A 19,216-nucleotide genomic window follows, 5' to 3' on the forward strand; every position below is an offset into this window, starting at 1 on the left:
GAGTCCCACAGAGAAGCCGTCGGGTCCTTGGCTTCCCTCGTTTTCTCTCAGCTCTTTATGAATGAACTCCGGCCGCAAGGAGTTTATTTTTTTATGAATGGGAGCCCAAGCGGTGAATGAAACCGGGAGCCAACCCCTGAGTTCTCATTGGCCCCCGCTGCTGGGAAACTCCGCCCCCCCGGCTCGGCAGGGCGAGTCTCGGGATTGGCGGGCGTGCCGGGCCCTGGGGTTTCATTCACAAAAGTCAATGAAACAAAGGGAGCGGGGTGGGGGGTAGATAGAGCCAAGGCAGAGGCGAAGGAAATGCACCAATCAGAGGCTCCCCCCGGCTCACAACTGTCGGCGGCGCCCGGAAAACAAGCCGGTGCGCTAGGGACCCGGGGCCGGGGTCGCCTAGCTCCGGCCTAGCCCCGCGGCCCTCGGTGCAACCCAGGGGGGATGCTCGGGACCCCTCGCGGCTCCAGTACAGACGCCCGGGCCTCAGGTGAGGCTACGGGAGGGAGAGGGAGGGAGAGTGTGATTCCCAGCGTCGCATCCAACACTCACCACACTCTCACCGCCGCCTCCGCAGATTCCAGGGCAGGGGGTGGGAGGCGCTGGGATTCAGGGTTGGAGGGGGCGCCTGAGTTGTGGGCGTGCGAAATGGTGCGCGCCTCGCCTGCTCCTCCGCGCGCGAGCGCACACTCGCGCGCGCGCATACAGACACACACACACACACACACACACACACACACACACACACGTCTTATGTAACCAAGTCTGGGCAAAGCAGGGCTGCAGAAAGCAGCCGAAACGGCGACCCCGGTTCCCAGGAGCAGGTGGGACCTCCTTTGGCGGGAGGGCAGTGTGGCGGCGCTAAGCTCTGCAGGCGGAAACCTCCCCATCGCCTGAGTGAGTCGGAGAAGTTTTGCCGTCGGACCCGGAGCCTCGGGACTGCCCCTCCCTGCCGCCCTTACCCACCCCCACCTCGCTGCCTTCCCCAGACGGTGTGCGAACGCAGCCCCCCCGCCCCCAGGTCTCTGCCCCCGCGCGGGGCCCGGGCCGTGTGGCCGGAGGGAGCGGCCGGATGGAGCGGAGGATGAAAGGCGGATACTTGGACCAGCAAGTGCCCTACACCTTCTGCAGCGTGAGCGCCGCGCCGGCCTCCACGCCCGCCCCCTCCCTGCACCCGCCCCAACCCACCCCGCGGCCCTAGCGGGGTCCAGGGCTGCCCGCCCCTGAGTCACCCCGGGACCCCAGCCCCGCCCCCAGACCAGGCGGCCTCAGGGTGACTCGGGGGCATTCTTCCCCTTCCCCGCAGAAATCGCCCGGAAATGGGAGCTTGCGCGAAGCTCTGACCGTCCCACAGGGGAAGCTCATGGACCCGGGCTCCCTGCCGCCCCCCGACTCCGAAGGTAAAGAGACAGCGAGACAAAACGCGACCCTCCCCACCTCACACATCCTGAGGGCTGAACCTGGAGCCCTCGCCCTTCCCCCCCCCCCAAAAAAAATAGCCCTCCAAGGGACTCGGTTCATTCTCCTCCAACCCCCAAGGGGGAGGTCACTGGGCTCCTTAGGGTTCCCCACTCTCTCACCGCCACCTCCACCTCACCTTCTCCATTCCATTATTCACCCCCTCAGATCTCTTCCAGGATCTAAGTCACTTCCAGGAGACGTGGCTCGCTGAAGGTGAGTAGTTTTGTGACCTTTTCTATTATTGGGGTGGGCGATGCTGTCTACCCCTAGTATTCCAACCTAGCTCACTTCCTCTCTTGCTGGCCTCCAGGGCCTCTGCAAGGCCCCTTCCCCAAGTATCCTGCCTTTCCACTCTTTCCAGCGCCCTGCGTGGATACTTATATTGATATTTATTTTCTCTGCCCAGAGCCAGGCTTGTGTAACTAGGCCTGGGGATGAATCAGACCATTGTGTGGGGTATTTGCCTATTTGAATGGAACTTGGCCCCAGGCCCGTTTTCCTGGTTGAAATTTTCATTTGCAAAGTTTGTTTGGCACCAGCCCCCAGGCTGAGGTGTGTGTTAGGGTTTTGGGGCGGGGGAGTGAGTGTAAGAAAAGGGAGAAAGAGAAGGAGCAATTCATTTGTTACCTATCTTCTGGAATTGCCGAAACATTCATTTTTACCCCCTTGGTTTCTCTTCTTCCCAACCCCCAGCACCAAACGATTTACTGTCTGAGCCAAAGGATAACAAGTTTAAATAATTCTTTTTTTTTTTCTTTTTTTTGCATTACTTTGGCAAAGCAGCCCAGGGCTTCTCCCCCAAATTGCCTTGATTGTAATTCTAATGGCAGCCGATCCTCCCTCCTCCTTCCATAGGCAAATTGCTCCTCCAGTTTGCTGGGGGCAGGAGTCGGGGGTGATGGTGGAGGGGGTGAGCTGCGAGCTGGCTGGAGTAGGGTCAGTAGCTGGGCCTCTGAGTAGGGAGGTGTGTTCTAGGAGGTCTCCTAGTGGGATCCCTTGGTGTATTTGGGTAGAGCCCAAGGGTGTCACTAGCAGGTCTGCAGGTAGGTGGCTTTTGGTGTTGAGACAGTCTCTGAGAGGGAAGGGTTAATACCCCCATCTGAGGGTCCCTTCACTGTAACACTGAAACCCAAGAAACCACAGCACTAGGAACCCCTTCTTAAGGGCTTTTCTCTTTTTTGAGCTCTCCCCATCCCTCCACCTGTGTCTCTTGGATGACTTCTTAAAACTCAAACCCAGCTCCTCTAGAACCATTTTTAAAAGCCTGGAGTAAAAGGGAAAGACCCCTGACTAGACAGACTAGCTCTATTGTGACCGCTGTGGTATCACCCTAAATATATACGTTAGCAAAATGACTAGCATGGAGCAAGCACTCAAGACATTTTGGAATTCAAGGCTCAACGTCCTCATGGGTGCTGGAGAGATCTAGGGGCTCTAGGGAGATTGTGGCCGTCTTTCCTGATTCTGCAAGCCCTGTGTGCCCAGCTGTGAATTACAAGCAGAGTTATGCCCAGTCTGCCCATCCTGCCCATCCTCCGCTCAAGGTTCCGGAGCTGAGCTGGAGCTAAAAGAACGCAGTGGTGTCAGTTTCCAGGGTCTCTCAAAGACTTCCTTTCCTAATGCCTGATTTCTGTCTGGCTTGCCAGGCTCCTGTCTGTCCAGCTGAGGGTCCCTAGGCTCCCCTAAGTGGGCAGCTCCTGGGGCTTATGATCTAGGGGTAGGCTCAGACGTTGGCGTTTCGGAAGCAGCAGGGTTTGGAATGGGAAGGGGAGGAAAACGTTCTCATCTTCTATCAACCTTGGAAGCCCCACCCCTTGGCTGTGGGGGTCTAGAAATTGTACTTGTGTCTATCTGCATGTGTCAGCGTGACAGCCAGTGTGTGTTTCACGCTGCTGCCCTGGAAGTCCCTGTACATTTAAATCCAGTGGGTGGGGAGGTGGGGGTGGGGATCGCAAGACGCAGGTTGGGTGGGGGGGAGGTGCTGGGATCTCCTTGGTTCCCTCTCCTTCCTTCTGAGGGAGCAGCTCAGGTTCCCAGCTGGCGATGGATGGCCAGGCCTGAGGGGGGGATGCTGTGGCCGATTGCTCCTTCTCGCTCTCTCTGCGGAGACAGATGCAGCTGCCGGGGCCCTGTCCCCCTGCACCGTCCCAGCACCACCCCAGCCTCCTCTCCTGCCTCTTCCCACCAGGTCAGTGACCCCTGCAGCCCAGAGGGAGCTTTGGGGTGGCAGGGAGGGACTAGTTCCTTTGGAAACTTGCCAGTGGTGGGGTGCGTAGGACTGGGGGCCGGAGCTTGATTTCTCCCTAAAGCCCCAATTTGGATTGAAGCCGTGGGTCCTTGAAGTGTGGGTGGGGCTGTGAAGAATTAGGGGGACACCAGGTTGGATTCTGGCGGAGGTGGTTTTGGGTTCAGCATCTGGTGTCCAGGCAACATAGAGGGTGAGGGTGAGCAGGGGTCTGTGGAGGCAGCTCAGACATCTTTGGATCGGGGGTTTTCTAGATGGAGAGAGGGGTGGGGTGATGTGAGGCTAAGAAGGTGTGTCTATTTTCGGGGTGCCTGGGAATCTGCTGAATTGCTGGAGAAAGAACCAGGCTACTGCAGGGAAACCCCAGGCTCCGACCGGCTGAGCCCAACCTGCGTCTGGTTATTGTCAAAGATGTGCTTCTGGTCGAGGGTTCCTTTCTGGGTTTGTGGGGAGCCCTCTGGAACACTCAGAGGCAATGATTTTGGTCTCTTGGTGATAAGAAACATTGACTCTGGGTCATGTATGTTCTTTGTATGAGGCAGGAATCCATACGGGGTCTATGGATTCCCACAAGCTCTGTGGATAGGTTGTAGCGGTCCTTGAGCCCTCCGATATGTGTATAAAATCGTTGAGGATGCAACATACACAAAGGAATGTGAATATTTCTAAGAGAAGGATCCATAGCTCCTATGAGATTCTAAAAGGGGTGGGTCTGTGCTCCCCCTTGCATAAGAACCATCGGTCCCAAGTCTTCCTCTGAGGTCTGCAGCCCCCTCGTCCTTTGGTTTTCCCTGTTCGTATTTGTAAATCCAAAAAGAGGTCCCATGTGGATGTGTTTCACCTGTGTAAAGCCGTGAAGTAAAAGGCAGTTGGGTGTGTGTGAATCCATGTGTGTGCACGCTGGGGCTCAGCCTGTCTGTGAGAAGAGATGGGGTTAATTCCCTCCTTTGGTCTTCCCTAGCTACAACGCCTCCTTCTATATCTTTCTGTCTCCTCCCCTTCCAGAAGGCTCTTGGGGACAAATGTCGCCTCCATAGATAGAGAACTGGTTCCTTCCAGGATGCTGCCAGGGTGGGGGCGGGGTAAGGGGGAGAGGCCAGCGGTGACAAAATGGAGGAGAAGCTCCGGGGGATCCTCCCCCCATTTCCACTGGGGCTCCTTAAGAGGCCCCTCTGCCCTGTAATTGGACCTTCGGAGAGGGAGAAGGTGATGGAGTATATATTGTATAGGTGGGTGGTTTACTTGGGATGGGCTGTTTGAACCTACCTGTTCTCCTGGAGCCCAGGTGGGAAGCCCCTAAGCCCCTTTTCTACTGACTCCCCTTCCATTGGAGGGATGTTCCCTGAAATTCTCTTTCTGGGCATTATGCTGGCTTGGCACCTTTCCTGTCTCCTCCTTAATCCTCTGCCATGTCCCCAGGCAGATAAACTCCACCTTGGTGCCAGGATGGAGTTGGGGGCAGACCCTGGCACACTGGCTTGGCAGCCTAAGCTCAGCCAAGTCAACAAATAAATAAAGAGTGGCTGACATTCAAGACCAAACATGGTCATTAGAAATTCTCCTGCTCTCCAGGAACACGAGGCTGTGTTCCTGTTTCCATCGTTGACAGTCTCTGAGCCACGGAGGGCAGCCCTGTCCTGCCCTTCTGGGAGGAGCTGGCGCTCTGGGGAGGGGCCAGGCAGGCATTAGGGTTCACACCACAGCCCATTCTTGCCTTGGCTGATCTCTCCTGGGCTGGGATGAGGACAGCACCACCTCTTTTGAGGTATTACCAGGGTGCTGGGGGTGGCCTCCTGGACTCCTTGGGGACTGGGGATTCTGGTCAAACCTTCAGGCCTGAGCCAAGAGGAAAGTCAAGATGACCCCAGGGTTCTCTACCATCATGTGACCTGGCTTGTGACGCCAGCAGGAGATGCCCCCAGCCCATTACCTCAATGGAAACTGGCAGTTAATGAAGCCCCAGAGGGGGCCCAGAGTGCGTCAGCCTCCCCCATGTGCTGACCTCTCCCACCCTGGGGACCCTTCTTGCCCAGGTAGCAGGGAGGGAAATAGTGTTCATTTTGCTCCTGTCACCCCCATTCTGCCCGTCTGGGGGGCTCACACCTATGGTTGTGCCAAAGGGCACAGCAAGGATGGGCTTGGGTCTTACCCCCCTGGGCAGTTGAGGTTTTGCATCCTTCCTTTTATCCAGTTTTCCAAACCTGCCTGTTCTTAGGGGCTACCAGGGGCGTGTGTTAAAATACAGGTCCCTGGGACTTGCCTGGTGGTCCAGTGGTTGACTGAGCTTCTAATACAGGAGGTGAGGGTTTGATCCCTGGTTGGGAAACTAAGATTCCATATGCCTGCCACATAGTGTGGCCAAAAAATATATAGATAGATAGATACATACATACATACATACATACCCCCACCCTGGGCCTTTGGAATGACTCTCCAAGGGTGGGGCCTGGGAACCTGTTTCTACGAGTGTCCCAGGCTTCTTGATTGGGGCCAGTTTGGGAACAGTTGCCTTTGTACCCTAGTTGCGCTCCTAAAAAGATGTACTGTGTTGGTTTTTTGTTTGTTTGTTTGTTTTTGCCAAGGGATTTCATGCCCTACTGATCTATTTGATCACTTCAGAATTGTTCTGTGCTGATTTTTCTTCCATAAGTTCTTTAGGGGCTGGGGGTTTCCTGATTCTTAAACCCTTCAGCCGTTGGGTTCCCTCTGTCAAGAAGTCACCCATCTATAAATGTGTATTTTCTTTTATTGTTTCTTATTGAAGTACAGTTGCTTTACAATATTGTGCTAGGTTTCAGGTGTACAGCAAAATGATTTGGTTATATACATGTGTGTCTGTACCTATATTCTTTTTTTTTTTAATTTTTTCCCTTATAGATTATTACAATATATTGAATAGACTTCCCTGTGGTACACAGTAAATCCTTGCTGTTTATTTTATAAATGATAGTGTGCATCTGTTAATCTTACACTCCCAATTTATCCCTCCCCTCGATAAATGTGTATTTTAAAGCACTTGACACCTCTGATGTCTTAAAGAATCCACCTGCCAAGCAATTGATCACAGCCTTAAGCATCCTTTGTGAGATGTGTTTTCCCTGGAGGACCTGCCTCTAATATTACCTGGTGGTGGAGAGGGGGCCCTCAAAGGGAAGGAAGGGCTGGTTGATTAGGATCTCCTTAGTTCTTGCTCCCAGGCCCCTGTTGCTCCCACTGGCCTGAGGACAGGGGTCATTGTATGTTTATTCATATAGTCTACAAATAATGTATTGAGTGTCTATTCTGAATGGGACTCGGTTTCTGGGGTGCTTGGGAGTCAGACAAACAAGACAGATAAATCCCCTGTCCTCAGCAAGCTTAACTTCTTTGTAGAATAGATGGATGATAAATTACACATAAATTACATATGCATAAATTAAATTAATGCTTTCAAGAAGTAAAAGCATTTCATATGTGCTTGGGAAAAAATAAAACAGGGATGTGATCAAGAGCCAGGAGGGACCAGTTCAGTTTGGGTGGTCAGAGAAGGCCTCTGAAAGGGCCAAGTGAGCTAAGACTTCAGAGGCCAGAAAACAACAGGCCAGGATGTGGGGAAGAGGGGTCAAGCTGATCAGGACCCAAAAGGAGACCAGAGCTCTGGAGGGTAACAGGCAAGGAGAGGCAGGTCAGAGAGACAAGCAAGGGCCAGAACTTTCGGGGCCACGGAGGCCAAGGGCAAAGAGTTTGGGATTCATGCTTTAAGCAAGGGAGAGAAGTGATTGGATTTCTGTTATAAAAGATCCCTCTGACAGCCATGTGGAGAGTAGAAGTAGGGAGTTCTGATCTGAGGTCATGGCTGAAATCCAAGGAAGACAGTGGAGCCTTGGCCCAGGAGGGAAACCATAGAGATTGGGGTGTGTTCTGTATAGACTGGGACGAATGACAGTGTTCTCGCCATCTCCTTGTATCCCTCACCCTTACCAGCCATTTCCAACTCTCCCGTCATTTTATCCATGAGCTTTCCCATTGCCCACTGAGAGCAGCCTACAGGGGACAAAAGACCTGTTTCTGTGGGTTCCATTGCCTTACTTTCAAGCCACTCTCTTCCCAGACTATCAGGAAGTCCTTCTTGGTGTCTACCCTTTCCCTTCCTGCTGTGATCTATTTATTCCTGAGAAAGGGGCAAAAAGTGGGCAAAGATTCTCAGGTCAGCAGAGGTACTCAGCTGGATCCCACCTGAAGGAGTTGGCGAGGCCAGAATAAGAACTGGAAATCAGAGCCCGGATATCCAGTCTGGGGGCCATGGATGAGCTGTTGTGCTATTTTAGTTTTCCTGCCTAATCCCCAAACCCAGCTCCACCCACACTGGCACCCTGGGAGTGCTCCTCAGAGCTCCAGTTTAGGAAGCCCTTCTCTCTCCTAGTTGCACATCAAAGGGATAAAGCACCATGACCGCCTGTGACCCCAGCCTCCTCCTCTCCCATTGTCATACTCTTATCACCTCCTTGAACCAGTCTTTTCCTTCTATTCCATCTCCTTTCCCAGGCTCTAGATTTCTACCTTTCACCTGGGAAGTTCTGGGCCCAGCCCAGATTAAGAATCTTCCCATGCGATTCTAAGTCCACAGACTCTCATTCCTTGTCATGCCTGCCCATCCCAGATGTGACTCTGCTTTGAGGGAACTCTGTAAACTCTGAGGGGCTGGGTTATCTTCACTTGAGAAAAATGGAGGGCAAAAAGACAAAGCACCTAAGACACAACTCTGGAATCTGCTCAGACGGGTTCTGAGAACTGCAGCCTTCCCTCCAGGGTGTTAAGGGAGCCCCGAGAGGGAGGGTGCTAGGACCTGGGTGGAGTTACTTTCAGTCCTAGGAAAGCTGTTTGCCCCTTCTGGCTGGTGCTAATCTGCAGGGTTGCAATAATGGAATCTGCCAGGGCTGCCATCGAGGGCCCCCAGCCCAGACTCACCTCTGACCTCTCTCTGCAGCTCAGGTACCGGACAGTGATGAGCAGTTTGTTCCTGATTTCCATTCGGAAAACTGTGAGTAGAGGGCCCTGGGTAGAGGGGATGGGGAGTAGGGGAGGGCAGGAAATGAGTCATAGGGATAGAGGATCACAAAAGATCAACTTGTTCTGTTCTCTGAAAAAAGGGTGAAGGGCAGAGCTCCCCATTCTTGGGTTTGGACTCAAAAGGCCCAGCAGTAACTGGGAGATGAAAACTTTAGTGCATGTCGGGGCTTGCCCATTCTAGCTGTGTGACCTTGGAGCAGACGCTTCACCTCTCTGATCCTTTCCTTATTTCTGAAACGAGGGGCTTGGACCAGTGCAGTGGGGGCCATTTCTGCCATTCTAAGTTACTTGTGCACAACTAGGGATGACTTGGCACCTCAGGAGACGAATGTCTGTTGACATTTGGGGTTGTTAACAGCTGAGGGTGCAGTGCTGTTGGCATCTAATGGATAGAACCGGGAAGGCTGCTAACATCCTGCGATGCTCAGGACAGCCCCCAACAAAGAATTATGTGGCCCAAATGTCACTGGTGCTACTGTTGAGAAACCCTGCTTTAATGTCTGATACTTAGCTTAACGGTCTTAACCAATGAAATGAAGCAGAGCACAAATAATCCACAACAGAGCAGTCGATTGTGGGTTTTGACTCACACTTGCAGTCTTGAAACCAACTCTTTAATGCTCGGCTTGGTGGCTGGAGTTGGCGGACCCAGCAGGGGCCACAGGAAAGGCCAGTGTTCTTCACGGATAATTAGGAGTGTGTGTATGATGCTAGTCAGCTGACATGCAAGTGGGCTAATATCCAACCTTAACCAGAAAAAGAAAGATGCTTTATAGCCCCAAATAAGAAAACATTCTCTCCCTTGGAATTTTCCAGGATGGTCAGGAAAACCACAGGCCTTTGGTTGGATGTGCTTGCTCCTACAAAGGTGTTTTGGGCAGGGTGGGGCTGGCTTGGGGTTGCACTAAATGTTGAACTTTAGAGTTTCTTTGGTTCATACTGGACATGAGCCAAAAGTATAAAACTAGACATAATATAAATAGCTGGACTGTTCTTAGAAGTGTCTATGATTCTTCTGACAATTGTGACCCAGAGAAGGGGGATGAGGCTATACCAGCATCCAACTGATGGTTAACGAGCAGATGTCAGAGGGCAGCAGAAGCTCTTCCTGCCTCTCCTGTGACATTCTCTGGCCTTGCTCTGCCTCCCCCAACCCCCACAGTAGCTTTCCACAGCCCCACCACCAGGATCAAGAAGGAGCCCCAGAGTCCTCGCACAGACCCGGCCCTGTCCTGCAGCAGAAAGCCCCCCCTCCCCTATCACCATGGCGAGCAGTGCCTTTATTCCAGGTGAGCCCTAGCCCTGCCCTGGGGAAGGAAGGGTTGGATGGAGGGTTGGGGGTGGGCACCTGGTGAGCAGTGGCAGCATTTGAGATGCATATTAGACAATAGAAAGGATTTCTGAGCTCCTGTAATAGGGTAATATAGCTCAGGATTTCCTGAGTAGTTAGGATGAAAAATACAGCGGGTTCAAGGGATGTATATTAAGACCAGGGCAGGGGCTTCCCTGGTGGTCCAGTGGTTCAGGCTGCACTTCCAGTGCAGGTGGTGCAGATTCCATCCCTGGTTGGAGAACTAAGACCCCCCACCCACATGCCTCGCGTTGTGGCCAAAATATTAAAAAGAGCAGATTATTTCCACTGGAGAAGCCACTGTCTAACCCTGCCCAGTTGCTGTGGGCTGGGGAGGGTTGTTTTCAAGATTACACCTGGCTTTAGGATTAAGAAAGAAAAAAAAGTTGATTTGGGCAGAGTCTGGCATCCTGGCACCCTCTCTTCTCCCATAATCCCTGTGACCTGACTTCCCAGGGAATGAAGGGTTCAAAGATGCTTGCCCAGCTTCCCTGCCCCCTCACCCCTGTCTCCCTCCCCCTCACCTCCAGTGCCTATGACCCCCCTAGACAAATCGCCATCAAGTCCCCTGCCCCTGGTGCTCCCGGACAGTCGCCCCTGCAGCCCTTTCCCCGGGCAGAACAACGGAATTTCCTGAGATCCTCCAGCGCCTCCCAGCCCCACCCTGGCCACGGGTACCTCGGGGAGCACAGGTAAGGAGACAAGGAGAGCCGCATCTCACCAGTTTTGCTCTTGAGTGTTCTTCACTGGCCCTTAAGAGACCTGGCATCGGGAAAGGTGAGGGTATTGATCTCTCCCTGCCCCTTCCTTCACCCCCGCCCCCCACACTCTGTAAGCTCTGAGAGCAGCAGGCACAAGGAGGCCTTCTTTTATTTTTTAATTATTTTAATTGGAGGCTAATTATTTTACAATATGGTAGTGGTTTTTGCCATACATTGACATGAATCAGCGATGAGTGTACATGTGTCCCCCATCCTGAACTCCCCTCCCACCTCCCTCCCCATCCTATCCCTCAAGGTTGGAGGACTACTTTTAATATTCTCTTCTCTTCTTTCTCCATCCAACCACATGCAGCTCCATCTTCCAGCAGCCCCTGGATGTCTGCCACTCCTTCACACCCTCTCAGGGAGCGGGCCGTGAACCCCTCCCTGCCCCCTACCAACACCAGCTGTCGGAGCCCTGCCCACCCTACCCTCAGCAGAGCTTCAAGCAGGAATACCTTGACCCCCTGTATGAACAGGCCGGCCAGCCAGCAGTGGGCCAGGGTGGAGTCAGTGGGCACAGGTACCCAGGGGCGGGGGTGGTGATCAAACAGGAACAGACGGACTTCTCCTACGACTCAGGTAAGAGATGCTCCCGGGAAGGGGATAGAGGAGTTTCAAGGGGATTGTCGGGTGGGGTGGCATGTGATCGAGTGGACAGTGCCATTAAACACATGTCTCCCCTTCCTATCCTTTTACTAGTTCATATATTCAACCCATGCACCTACAACTTCTTTTCATAGATTCAAAAGAACTGTCCCTTTTCAATCAGCAGATTTATATTTAGATAAGAAGTAAGTGAGATGTGCAGGTCCTTGCCTTCAGATAGCTTGTGACTTGATAGGAAAGTTAAGACATTTCTTCCCATTTCTATTTAATGGGTGTTTGGGGGCTTACATACCTACTGGGATGGAAGTACTATGCCAGGAGCATGAGTGTGTGCAGTTGGTGGACACGGATGAATAGGACGTGTCATTGGTCCCTGTCCCCACAGAAGCTTAAGAAATACAAAGGGATTTGAACGAGGAGAACATGAACTTGAACTAGCCAGGCTCACACTTCCCAATTGGAAGGCAGGGTTCAGGTGTGGCTGCCACATCCTGTTTGAGCCTCCTAGTTGAAACAACCCACCTTCCTGGCCTGAGCTGGGGACTGGAAGTAGGGACTACTTTAAATTCTAGCTCCACCTGGCTGTTGATGGAAATGAGATGCACTCAGCCACGGTGTTCATAAACAACAGCTACTGCTCAAAAGCCCAAGCAGCCAGGGAAAGGCCCAAGAAATCTTGTCTTCTGTTAACACTGTTGTTCGTGTGTGTTAGTCACTCAGTAGTGTCCAACTCTTTGTGATCCCATGGATTGTAGCCCACCAGGCTCCTCTGTCCATGGGATTTCCCAAGGCAAGAATACTGGAGTGGGTTGCCATGTCCTCCTTCAGGGGATCTTCGGACCCAGGTGTGGGTTTGAACCCAGGTCTCCTGCATTGTGGGCAGTTTCTTTAAAATCTGAGCCACGAGGGAAGCCCCGAGTTAATTAACATTGTTACCAGCTCCAAATTTGAGTTTATGTGCCAACTTGCATTAGAAAAAAAAAAATTTCAGAGTCTAGATTAGGCTCAGAGCTGCCTAGAGTGTTTGAATTTCCCTTTTCCTGGTGTCAGTCTTTTAGGGGTAGGGGCATGAGCCCCAAATCCCCCAGGCTGCCTGAATCAGAACCAGAAGGGAGCCCCTCTCCTCCAGCCCAGGGCCCTCCGCCTGAGCCCTGTCCCCGCAGTGAGGAGGAAGTAGCAGGGAGACGCTCTTGTCCGCTGACCTTCAAAGGAGGCAGACCGGAGGAGCTCCAGTTACATGCCCTTGAACTCCTGCCCCTCCCCCTTCAGCTTCCTCTGAATGGAGTCAGGAATTCCATTCACAAAATGGAGGCTCGAATGAGCCCACCCTCCCGCCTCCTCCCGGAGGTGTCAGGTTTCACCATCTCATTCATAAGTGGGAGTGAAGGGGGTAGGGCAGGAAGGGGCTGGCACTTGACAGGCTGGCTGCACTATAGTGTCCTCGAGGTGGGGTGTCAATCCTGTGGAATGGAATGAAATAGAGTGGACTGTTCTACTGTCGGAGCTGGAAACAGAGGGCCGGGCCGGGTGTGCCCACTGCCTTTTCCACAAATAGATACATATGTTTCTTCTCCCTGCCCCCACACCCCTTTCCTCCCTCCCTCACACCCGCACTGGGCTGGAACCTGCCCTGCTGACCGGACGTCAGCCCATTCCAGGGGAATCTTAGCCTGGGACACCGAACCCTTTCCCCGGAGGTTCATCTCTACCTTCCTCCTCCTCCCCTCTAAACTCACAGGAAACAGCTGCTCCTGGAATCCGGGGCCTTGTGGAGCAGCTTTGCTGGGCCTCAGCTGCTGCCATCCAGGCCGTCTGGCCCAGCCCTCAAGCTGAGGGCTTCGAGCCTGACACTCCCTCTGGGTGAACTTCCCCCTGGGACCTGGGGGTAGGCGGGCCTCTGGGGAAAGAACCGGAAGGCAGGCTGGCACGTTCTTGAATGTGTGGGGGACTGCTGCCCCCACCCCAGCCACCTCCAACATCTCCCTTCTTTCTCCTCCCCCCAGATGTCCCTGGGTATGCCTCAATGTACCTTCACACAGAGGGTTTCTCTGGGCCCTCTCCAGGTGACAGAACCGTGGGTAAGGTAGCCCCCTCTTCCTCCCCTGCCAACCCCTCCAAGTTGGAGGATAGAGTCCTGCTGTGGGGGAGGGGTTCCTGGCCAGGAGTCCCTCTGGATTCTCTGGGGTCTCGTATCAGCGAGCCCTCAGATCTGAATGACCCCCACACTTCCTCCTCAAGGCTATGGCTATGAGAAACCTCTGCGACCATTCCCAGATGATGTCTGTGTCGTCCCTGAGAAGTTTGAAGGTCAGAGAAGTGACTGCTCGAGCCCTGTGTGTCCCCCCAGGAATCACATTTCATGGGAAAGGGGCTGGAGAGACCCCTGGGGGGAGGGGACGGGGTTGCTTGGGCCACCAGAGGCACAAGCCCTCCACCTCTTGTTTCCTATGTTCCTCAGGAGACATCAAGCAGGAAGGGATGGGAGCCTTCCGAGAGGGACCACCCTACCAGCGCCGGGGTGCCTTGCAGCTGTGGCAGTTTCTGGTGGCCCTGCTCGATGACCCGACGAATGCCCACTTCATTGCCTGGACCGGCCGGGGGATGGAGTTCAAACTAATTGAGCCTGAGGAGGTGGGCCTCTCAGATGTCTCTACCCCTCCTCCCAGCAGCGTTGGGGGCTGGAGATAAACCCTGGGAACTGATGACATGTGCCTTCACCAGCACTGCTGCTTTATTTAACCTGAATTCCTGCCAAACTGGGGTCTGCAGGCTGGTGCTTAGTGCTCCAAGAATCTCAAGTACTCTTTCTGACCTGCCCCCCGTATTTCCTCTGCTGAGCTGCCCTGGCCATCCCCCAACTATCCCGTCCCCAGGTTGCCAGGCTCTGGGGTATCCAGAAGAACCGGCCAGCTATGAATTACGACAAACTGAGTCGCTCACTCCGATACTACTACGAGAAAGGCATCATGCAGAAGGTCAGGGGTTAAGGGTCCAAGGACAGGGTGGGTGTGGGCTTCCCTGATGGTCCAGTGGCTAAGACTCGGCACTTCCACTGTAGTGGGGGTGGGTTTGATCCCTAGTTGGGGAAGTTCTGTATGCTGTGAGGTGCAGCCAAAAAGAAAAAAAAAGACCCAGGAGTTGGGGGCAGTGGCTGTGGGAAGGTGCTGGGGGTAGGAGAGCATCTCAGCAAGTTTGAAGGAGCAGATAATGAACCAGTCAGAAGTCCAGAAATTATGGACAACCCTAAGATTTTCCTCTCTCAAAAAAGTGATGAGCAGTAATGGAAAAAAACTGTGAAGGGAGGCATCTTCTTAAACAAAGCAGCAGGAGGAACCCACGCATCTGCCTGGGCCTGCAGGGGGCCTGCTTTTCCACTCCTACATTGACCCAGCCCTCTCCCCCTACAGGTGGCTGGCGAGCGTTATGTGTACAAGTTTGTGTGCGAGCCCGAGGCCCTCTTCTCTCTGGCCTTCCCGGACAATCAGCGTCCAGCTCTCAAGGCTGAGTTTGACCGGCCGGTCAGTGAGGAGGACACAGTCCCTTTGTCCCACTTGGACGAGAGCCCCGCCTACCTCCCAGAGCTGGCTGGCCCTGCCCAGCCCTTTGGCCCCAAGGGTGGCTACTCTTACTAGCCCTTCGCAGCTGCTCCCCTGCCGCTGGGGCTGCTGCCTGTGTACATAGTTGAATTTGGTGTCGGGGAAACCCCCACTCCGAAACCCACACATGTCTTTGGAGTAGATCTCCTCTGCCCATCAGTCACTCCGGCCCAGACTCTGAGCTGCTCCCCAGAACCAATGGGAAGGGAAAGGGGAGACTTCAAGCGTGAAGGTGTAGCGTCTGGGAAATTCCAATGGGGGCCTCACCTCTGGCCTTTCTAGGTAGGTCCTGCTTAGAGGCCAAGCCCTACTCCCTCTCCCTACTACAGAGAACATGTTCGTTCTCTTCTGGGGGACAGAGGAGCTTCCCCACTTCATCCCGTTGCGGGTCGGGGGGTGCACATTGAGCTTCCCTGATCTCTCATGGTAGGGAGACAGCCACCTGGATCCTGTGCTTCCCTCCAAGCTGTGGCCCTAGAGGGTCCTTCTTGGCAGTTCTTGGTGCTCTGTGTTCCCAGGGGCAGGGGCAGGCTGGAGTGAGGAACCTGGGGTAGGGGAGGGCTTGCCAAGTAGAGGTGTTGGGGGGGGGCTAGCCTCTGCTCTGGGGGCCTCTGCCTCTCCTCTGCCTTTTCCTAGGCCCAGGCCTGGGGTTTCACCTCCACTACATCTGCCAGACCCTAATAAAGGCCCCTGCTTCTCCTGTGAGTTCTCCTGTGTCCTCTTTGCTGCCATGGGAGAAGGATCTGGGGTTTCAGAGACACATAACCAGAGTTTGGGCCCTGGCCCTGACACTTAACCTCCCATATGGGTTTAGGAAAAACAAATGATCTCTTTTTTCTCTGGAAAACGGGCTCAGTGATAGCTGCTCAGACTTCTCCCTCCCAGGATTATCAAGAGGATTGTCTGAAATATCTCATGCATTGATGGGCAGCCATCTCCCCGTCCAGGTTAGGGGAAGGGGGACTGATGAGAGCCTTGAAGCCCTCCTGGGGCTTCCTTAGGCAGGGTTTGGTCTGTGGTTTCTGTGATCACAGATAAACTCCCATGACCACACTACCCATGTGTACAAACCCCAATTGTGTGTCCCCTCTCCTGCTGTGGCTCCAGGTCACTGTTTTGCTGAAGGTGGGGACACAGTTTGTATGGAGGGGAGCGGGAAAAGTCAGCACCCAGGCAAGAGGGTACAGGGAGGCTGGAGCAGCCCCGAGCCCTGGGTCCTGGCCAGTGAGGAAGAGCATGCCAGACTTTCGCAGGAAATGGGAAGGCAAACAGCATGGATTCTCCTTGCTCAAATCTGGGGGGAGAACAGAACCCCGAGCCACGTTTTCAGGGTTGGGAGGTGGGAGCCCAGGCTGAAAAAGTGGTGACATCTAGAAAGGAAGTGTGATAAGAAATATGACAGGGCCTGTGGAGGAGGGAGGGGCAGGATGGGCAGTCCCTGTGTAAACAGCGTCCTAGGAGCCAGATTCAGGTGAAAACAGGTGCTCTCCATCCAATTACATCAGAACCGCAGCGAACATCTGTGTTCAGGCGGGGCCAGCCTAACCACAGCTGACACTTCACTCACAGCCCCTGTCCAGTACTCAGGCCAAGACTGCAGGAAGAGATGCCTCTTGACCACTGCTGCTGCTGCTGCTAAGTCGCTTCAGTTGTGTCCGACTCTGTGCGACCCCAGAGACGGCAGCCCACCAGGCTGCCCTGTCCCTAGGATTCTCCAGGCAAGAACACTGGAATGGGTTGCCATTTCCTTCTCCAATGTGTGAAAGGGAAGTCGTTCAGTTGTGTCCGATTCCTAGCGACCCCATGGACTACAGCCCACCAGGCTCCAACCCACAGATAAAAAGCAATGTTATTCCCCTCCCCCCACCCCAGAAACAGAAAACAATGTGCTAACTTTACAGCAATAGACAGAAAATTAAAAAAAAAAAGTTTTAAAAAATACATAATTGTACATGAGTGTTTGTCACTCAGTCACATCCAATTCTTTGTGACTCCGTAGACTATAGCCCACCAGGCTCCTCTGTCCATGGGATATCCCAAGGCAAGAATGCTGGAATGGGTTGCCATTTCCTCCTCCAGGGGATCTTCCCGACCCAGGGATCAAACCTGGGTCTGCTGCATTGCTGGCAGATTCTTTACTGTCTGAGCCACCAGGGAAGCCTGTAATTGTACATGAAACCCAGGCTATCATGGTGAGAAGAGGTGTAAAGGTCAAGTGTAAACCCTGAGGTCTCAGTAGGTGCATTATGAGGAGAGACAGGGTCCTGGAAAGGTCTCCACGGGCTGAGACATGTGACCTCTGTCCTCTGGAATGCTAACAAGCCTCTCTTCACAACTCTGTTCAAATCCTTATACATGAAGGGCACTGCTCTGAGGAGATGGCTACCAGACCACAACCACGACCACAAGAGAGAATTCTCTGGCTGAAGGAATGACAGCCAAAACCGAACCACGCTCTAGACTGTATGAAGGGAAACCCTGGACCAAGGCACCTGACCCAACAGGAGAGCTGACACACAGGCACAGACTCAGCACAAGTGCAGGGCAGGAGACTGGAGCTAGGCTCCCGCAGGGGTGGGGTAAACAGCAAGATTGCAGCTCCTTGCACGAGACCCACATCCTCTTCTGGGCTGTCACTCAATCTCGGGAAACATTGCTTCAGGGAAGAGAAACAAGGGCCCCATTGTGTAGGAGCAGCAGGCGGGTCCTCCTGCCCAATCTGGCCAGGAGCCCTGTTCCCTCGAGGAAGGCTCAGCAATGCTGCCTACATGCTGTTTCCTCATGGACAGTAAAAGGTCAGACCCCTGCCTTGTTGTCAGAGCAGAGACAGTGACCCCAGCTCTTTGGGGAGATGTTCAAGAACACCCCCAGAGTTTGGGTCCTTTTTGCTCACCTTACCCAGAAAGATGACCAGCCCGCTGTCTCTGAGCCTTGGCCTGCTAAACATCCCCTTTTCAAATTCAGCTTAAAATCCAAACCTCCTTTCTTGGCGGTGATGACTTCAGAGGTGCCAATGCCGTCAGTGTTGGTCACCCTGCTGGGACAGGTGGGCTGCCAAGCCCAGAATTTGTTCCTAAACCAGACAGACCTGGCCTGGAATTAAGACTGGGTAGCCAGCCTCTGCTTCTGCTTCAGTTTCCTCCTTCTCCCCACAAGGCCTTAAAGGATCTTTAGATCCTCTGACTTCAGCTGCTGGCCTAGGTTTCCTGAGAGGCACACTGAGACTCGCCAGAGCTCACTCAGCTAAATGAAGGGGCAAGGATCTACTGTCAGCAGACTCTGCTGGGTTGTTTCTGAAATGTGTCCTTAGGCTGGTCTGCTTCCCAACAGCAGCCTATATTCCTTCACATCCTAGTAGGGTGTATAGTCTCCTTTAGTGTCTAACGTACCACTGTAGAGTAGTTCTAGTATTTACATCATTTCAGAACTCTCAAGTGTAGAGAGAATGGAGGCAGCTCGGGCCATAACACAGGATGTGCCCAACCTGCCAGGGGTTTCTCCACCAGACCAACTTCCACAGCCTGGCCTGGCAGCATCTGCCTGATGGTCTTCCAGGTCCAAAGGCTTCTCAGGAAATGTGAGCAGGGCCCTGGGAGGTGGCCATTCCCCAACCAAACGCTAGGGGAAAACCACCAAGCACGCGGCCAGGAGCACAGATCCTGGGCAGCACTAACAGGCTCTGAGAGGTGTGACATTGATTTTCACTCTGGGGTAGAAGGAGAGAGGCTTTGACCAGAGAAAACTGTTAAAAAGATCAGGGGGATAAAAATAAAACCAAAAATAAGCTGAAAGTTGTGTCATTACTTGTGTGTTTCAAGAGGAAATAGGGCGCACTGCATGCTGTGAGTTTGGCAGGCAGGAGAGGGAGCCAGGGAGGCCTTCTGTATTCAATACACGGCATCTGTAATCACTCAGGCTCCCAGAGCAGAATGCCTATACAGTGGATGTGGTTAATCACGGTGCGGTCCTCGCAGCTCTGGACCAGTGCTGATGCTGAGAGATAAGACTGGAGGTCTGGGTGTGCATCACCCTTCAGCCCAAAGAGCCTCAGGCTCTGGTTTCAGGGGACTCTCCACTGAAGCCTTAGATAATAAATCTCCCCACCTTCAGCCCAGGCCAATAGCCTAAACTTTCAGCTAAAAGCAACAGC

General features: G+C 53.5%; 1 protein-coding gene across 3 annotated transcripts; it reads left to right on the forward strand.

Moving 5' to 3' along the window:
* Positions 1-290: 290 nt before the first annotated feature.
* On the forward strand, positions 291-15,764 carry ETV4 (ETS variant transcription factor 4). Of its 3 annotated transcripts, XM_055575770.1 has the most exons (13): positions 291-484; positions 1,016-1,126; positions 1,301-1,394; positions 1,621-1,668; positions 8,667-8,720; positions 9,912-10,038; positions 10,631-10,792; positions 11,175-11,443; positions 13,474-13,548; positions 13,709-13,777; positions 13,929-14,101; positions 14,344-14,445; positions 14,878-15,764. In XM_055575770.1, the coding sequence occupies exons 2-13, from the start codon at positions 1,067-1,069 to the stop codon at positions 15,100-15,102; spliced, it is 1,458 nt and encodes a 485-aa protein (XP_055431745.1). In that variant the 5' UTR covers positions 291-484; positions 1,016-1,066; the 3' UTR covers positions 15,103-15,764. The 3 variants fall into 3 exon arrangements, with proteins under 3 accessions (XP_055431745.1, XP_055431743.1, XP_055431744.1); XM_055575768.1 differs by lacking the exons at positions 291-484; positions 1,016-1,126 and having other exon boundaries at positions 1,322-1,394; positions 10,649-10,792; XM_055575769.1 differs by lacking the exons at positions 291-484; positions 1,016-1,126; positions 1,301-1,394; ... (3 more) ...; positions 10,631-10,792; positions 11,175-11,443 and adding an exon at positions 12,764-12,916.
* The last annotated feature ends 3,452 nt before the right edge of the window (positions 15,765-19,216 follow it).

Source organism: Bubalus kerabau, chromosome 4 (assembly GCF_029407905.1).
Source record: "Bubalus kerabau isolate K-KA32 ecotype Philippines breed swamp buffalo chromosome 4, PCC_UOA_SB_1v2, whole genome shotgun sequence".
Lineage (NCBI taxonomy): Eukaryota > Metazoa > Chordata > Mammalia > Artiodactyla > Bovidae > Bubalus > Bubalus kerabau.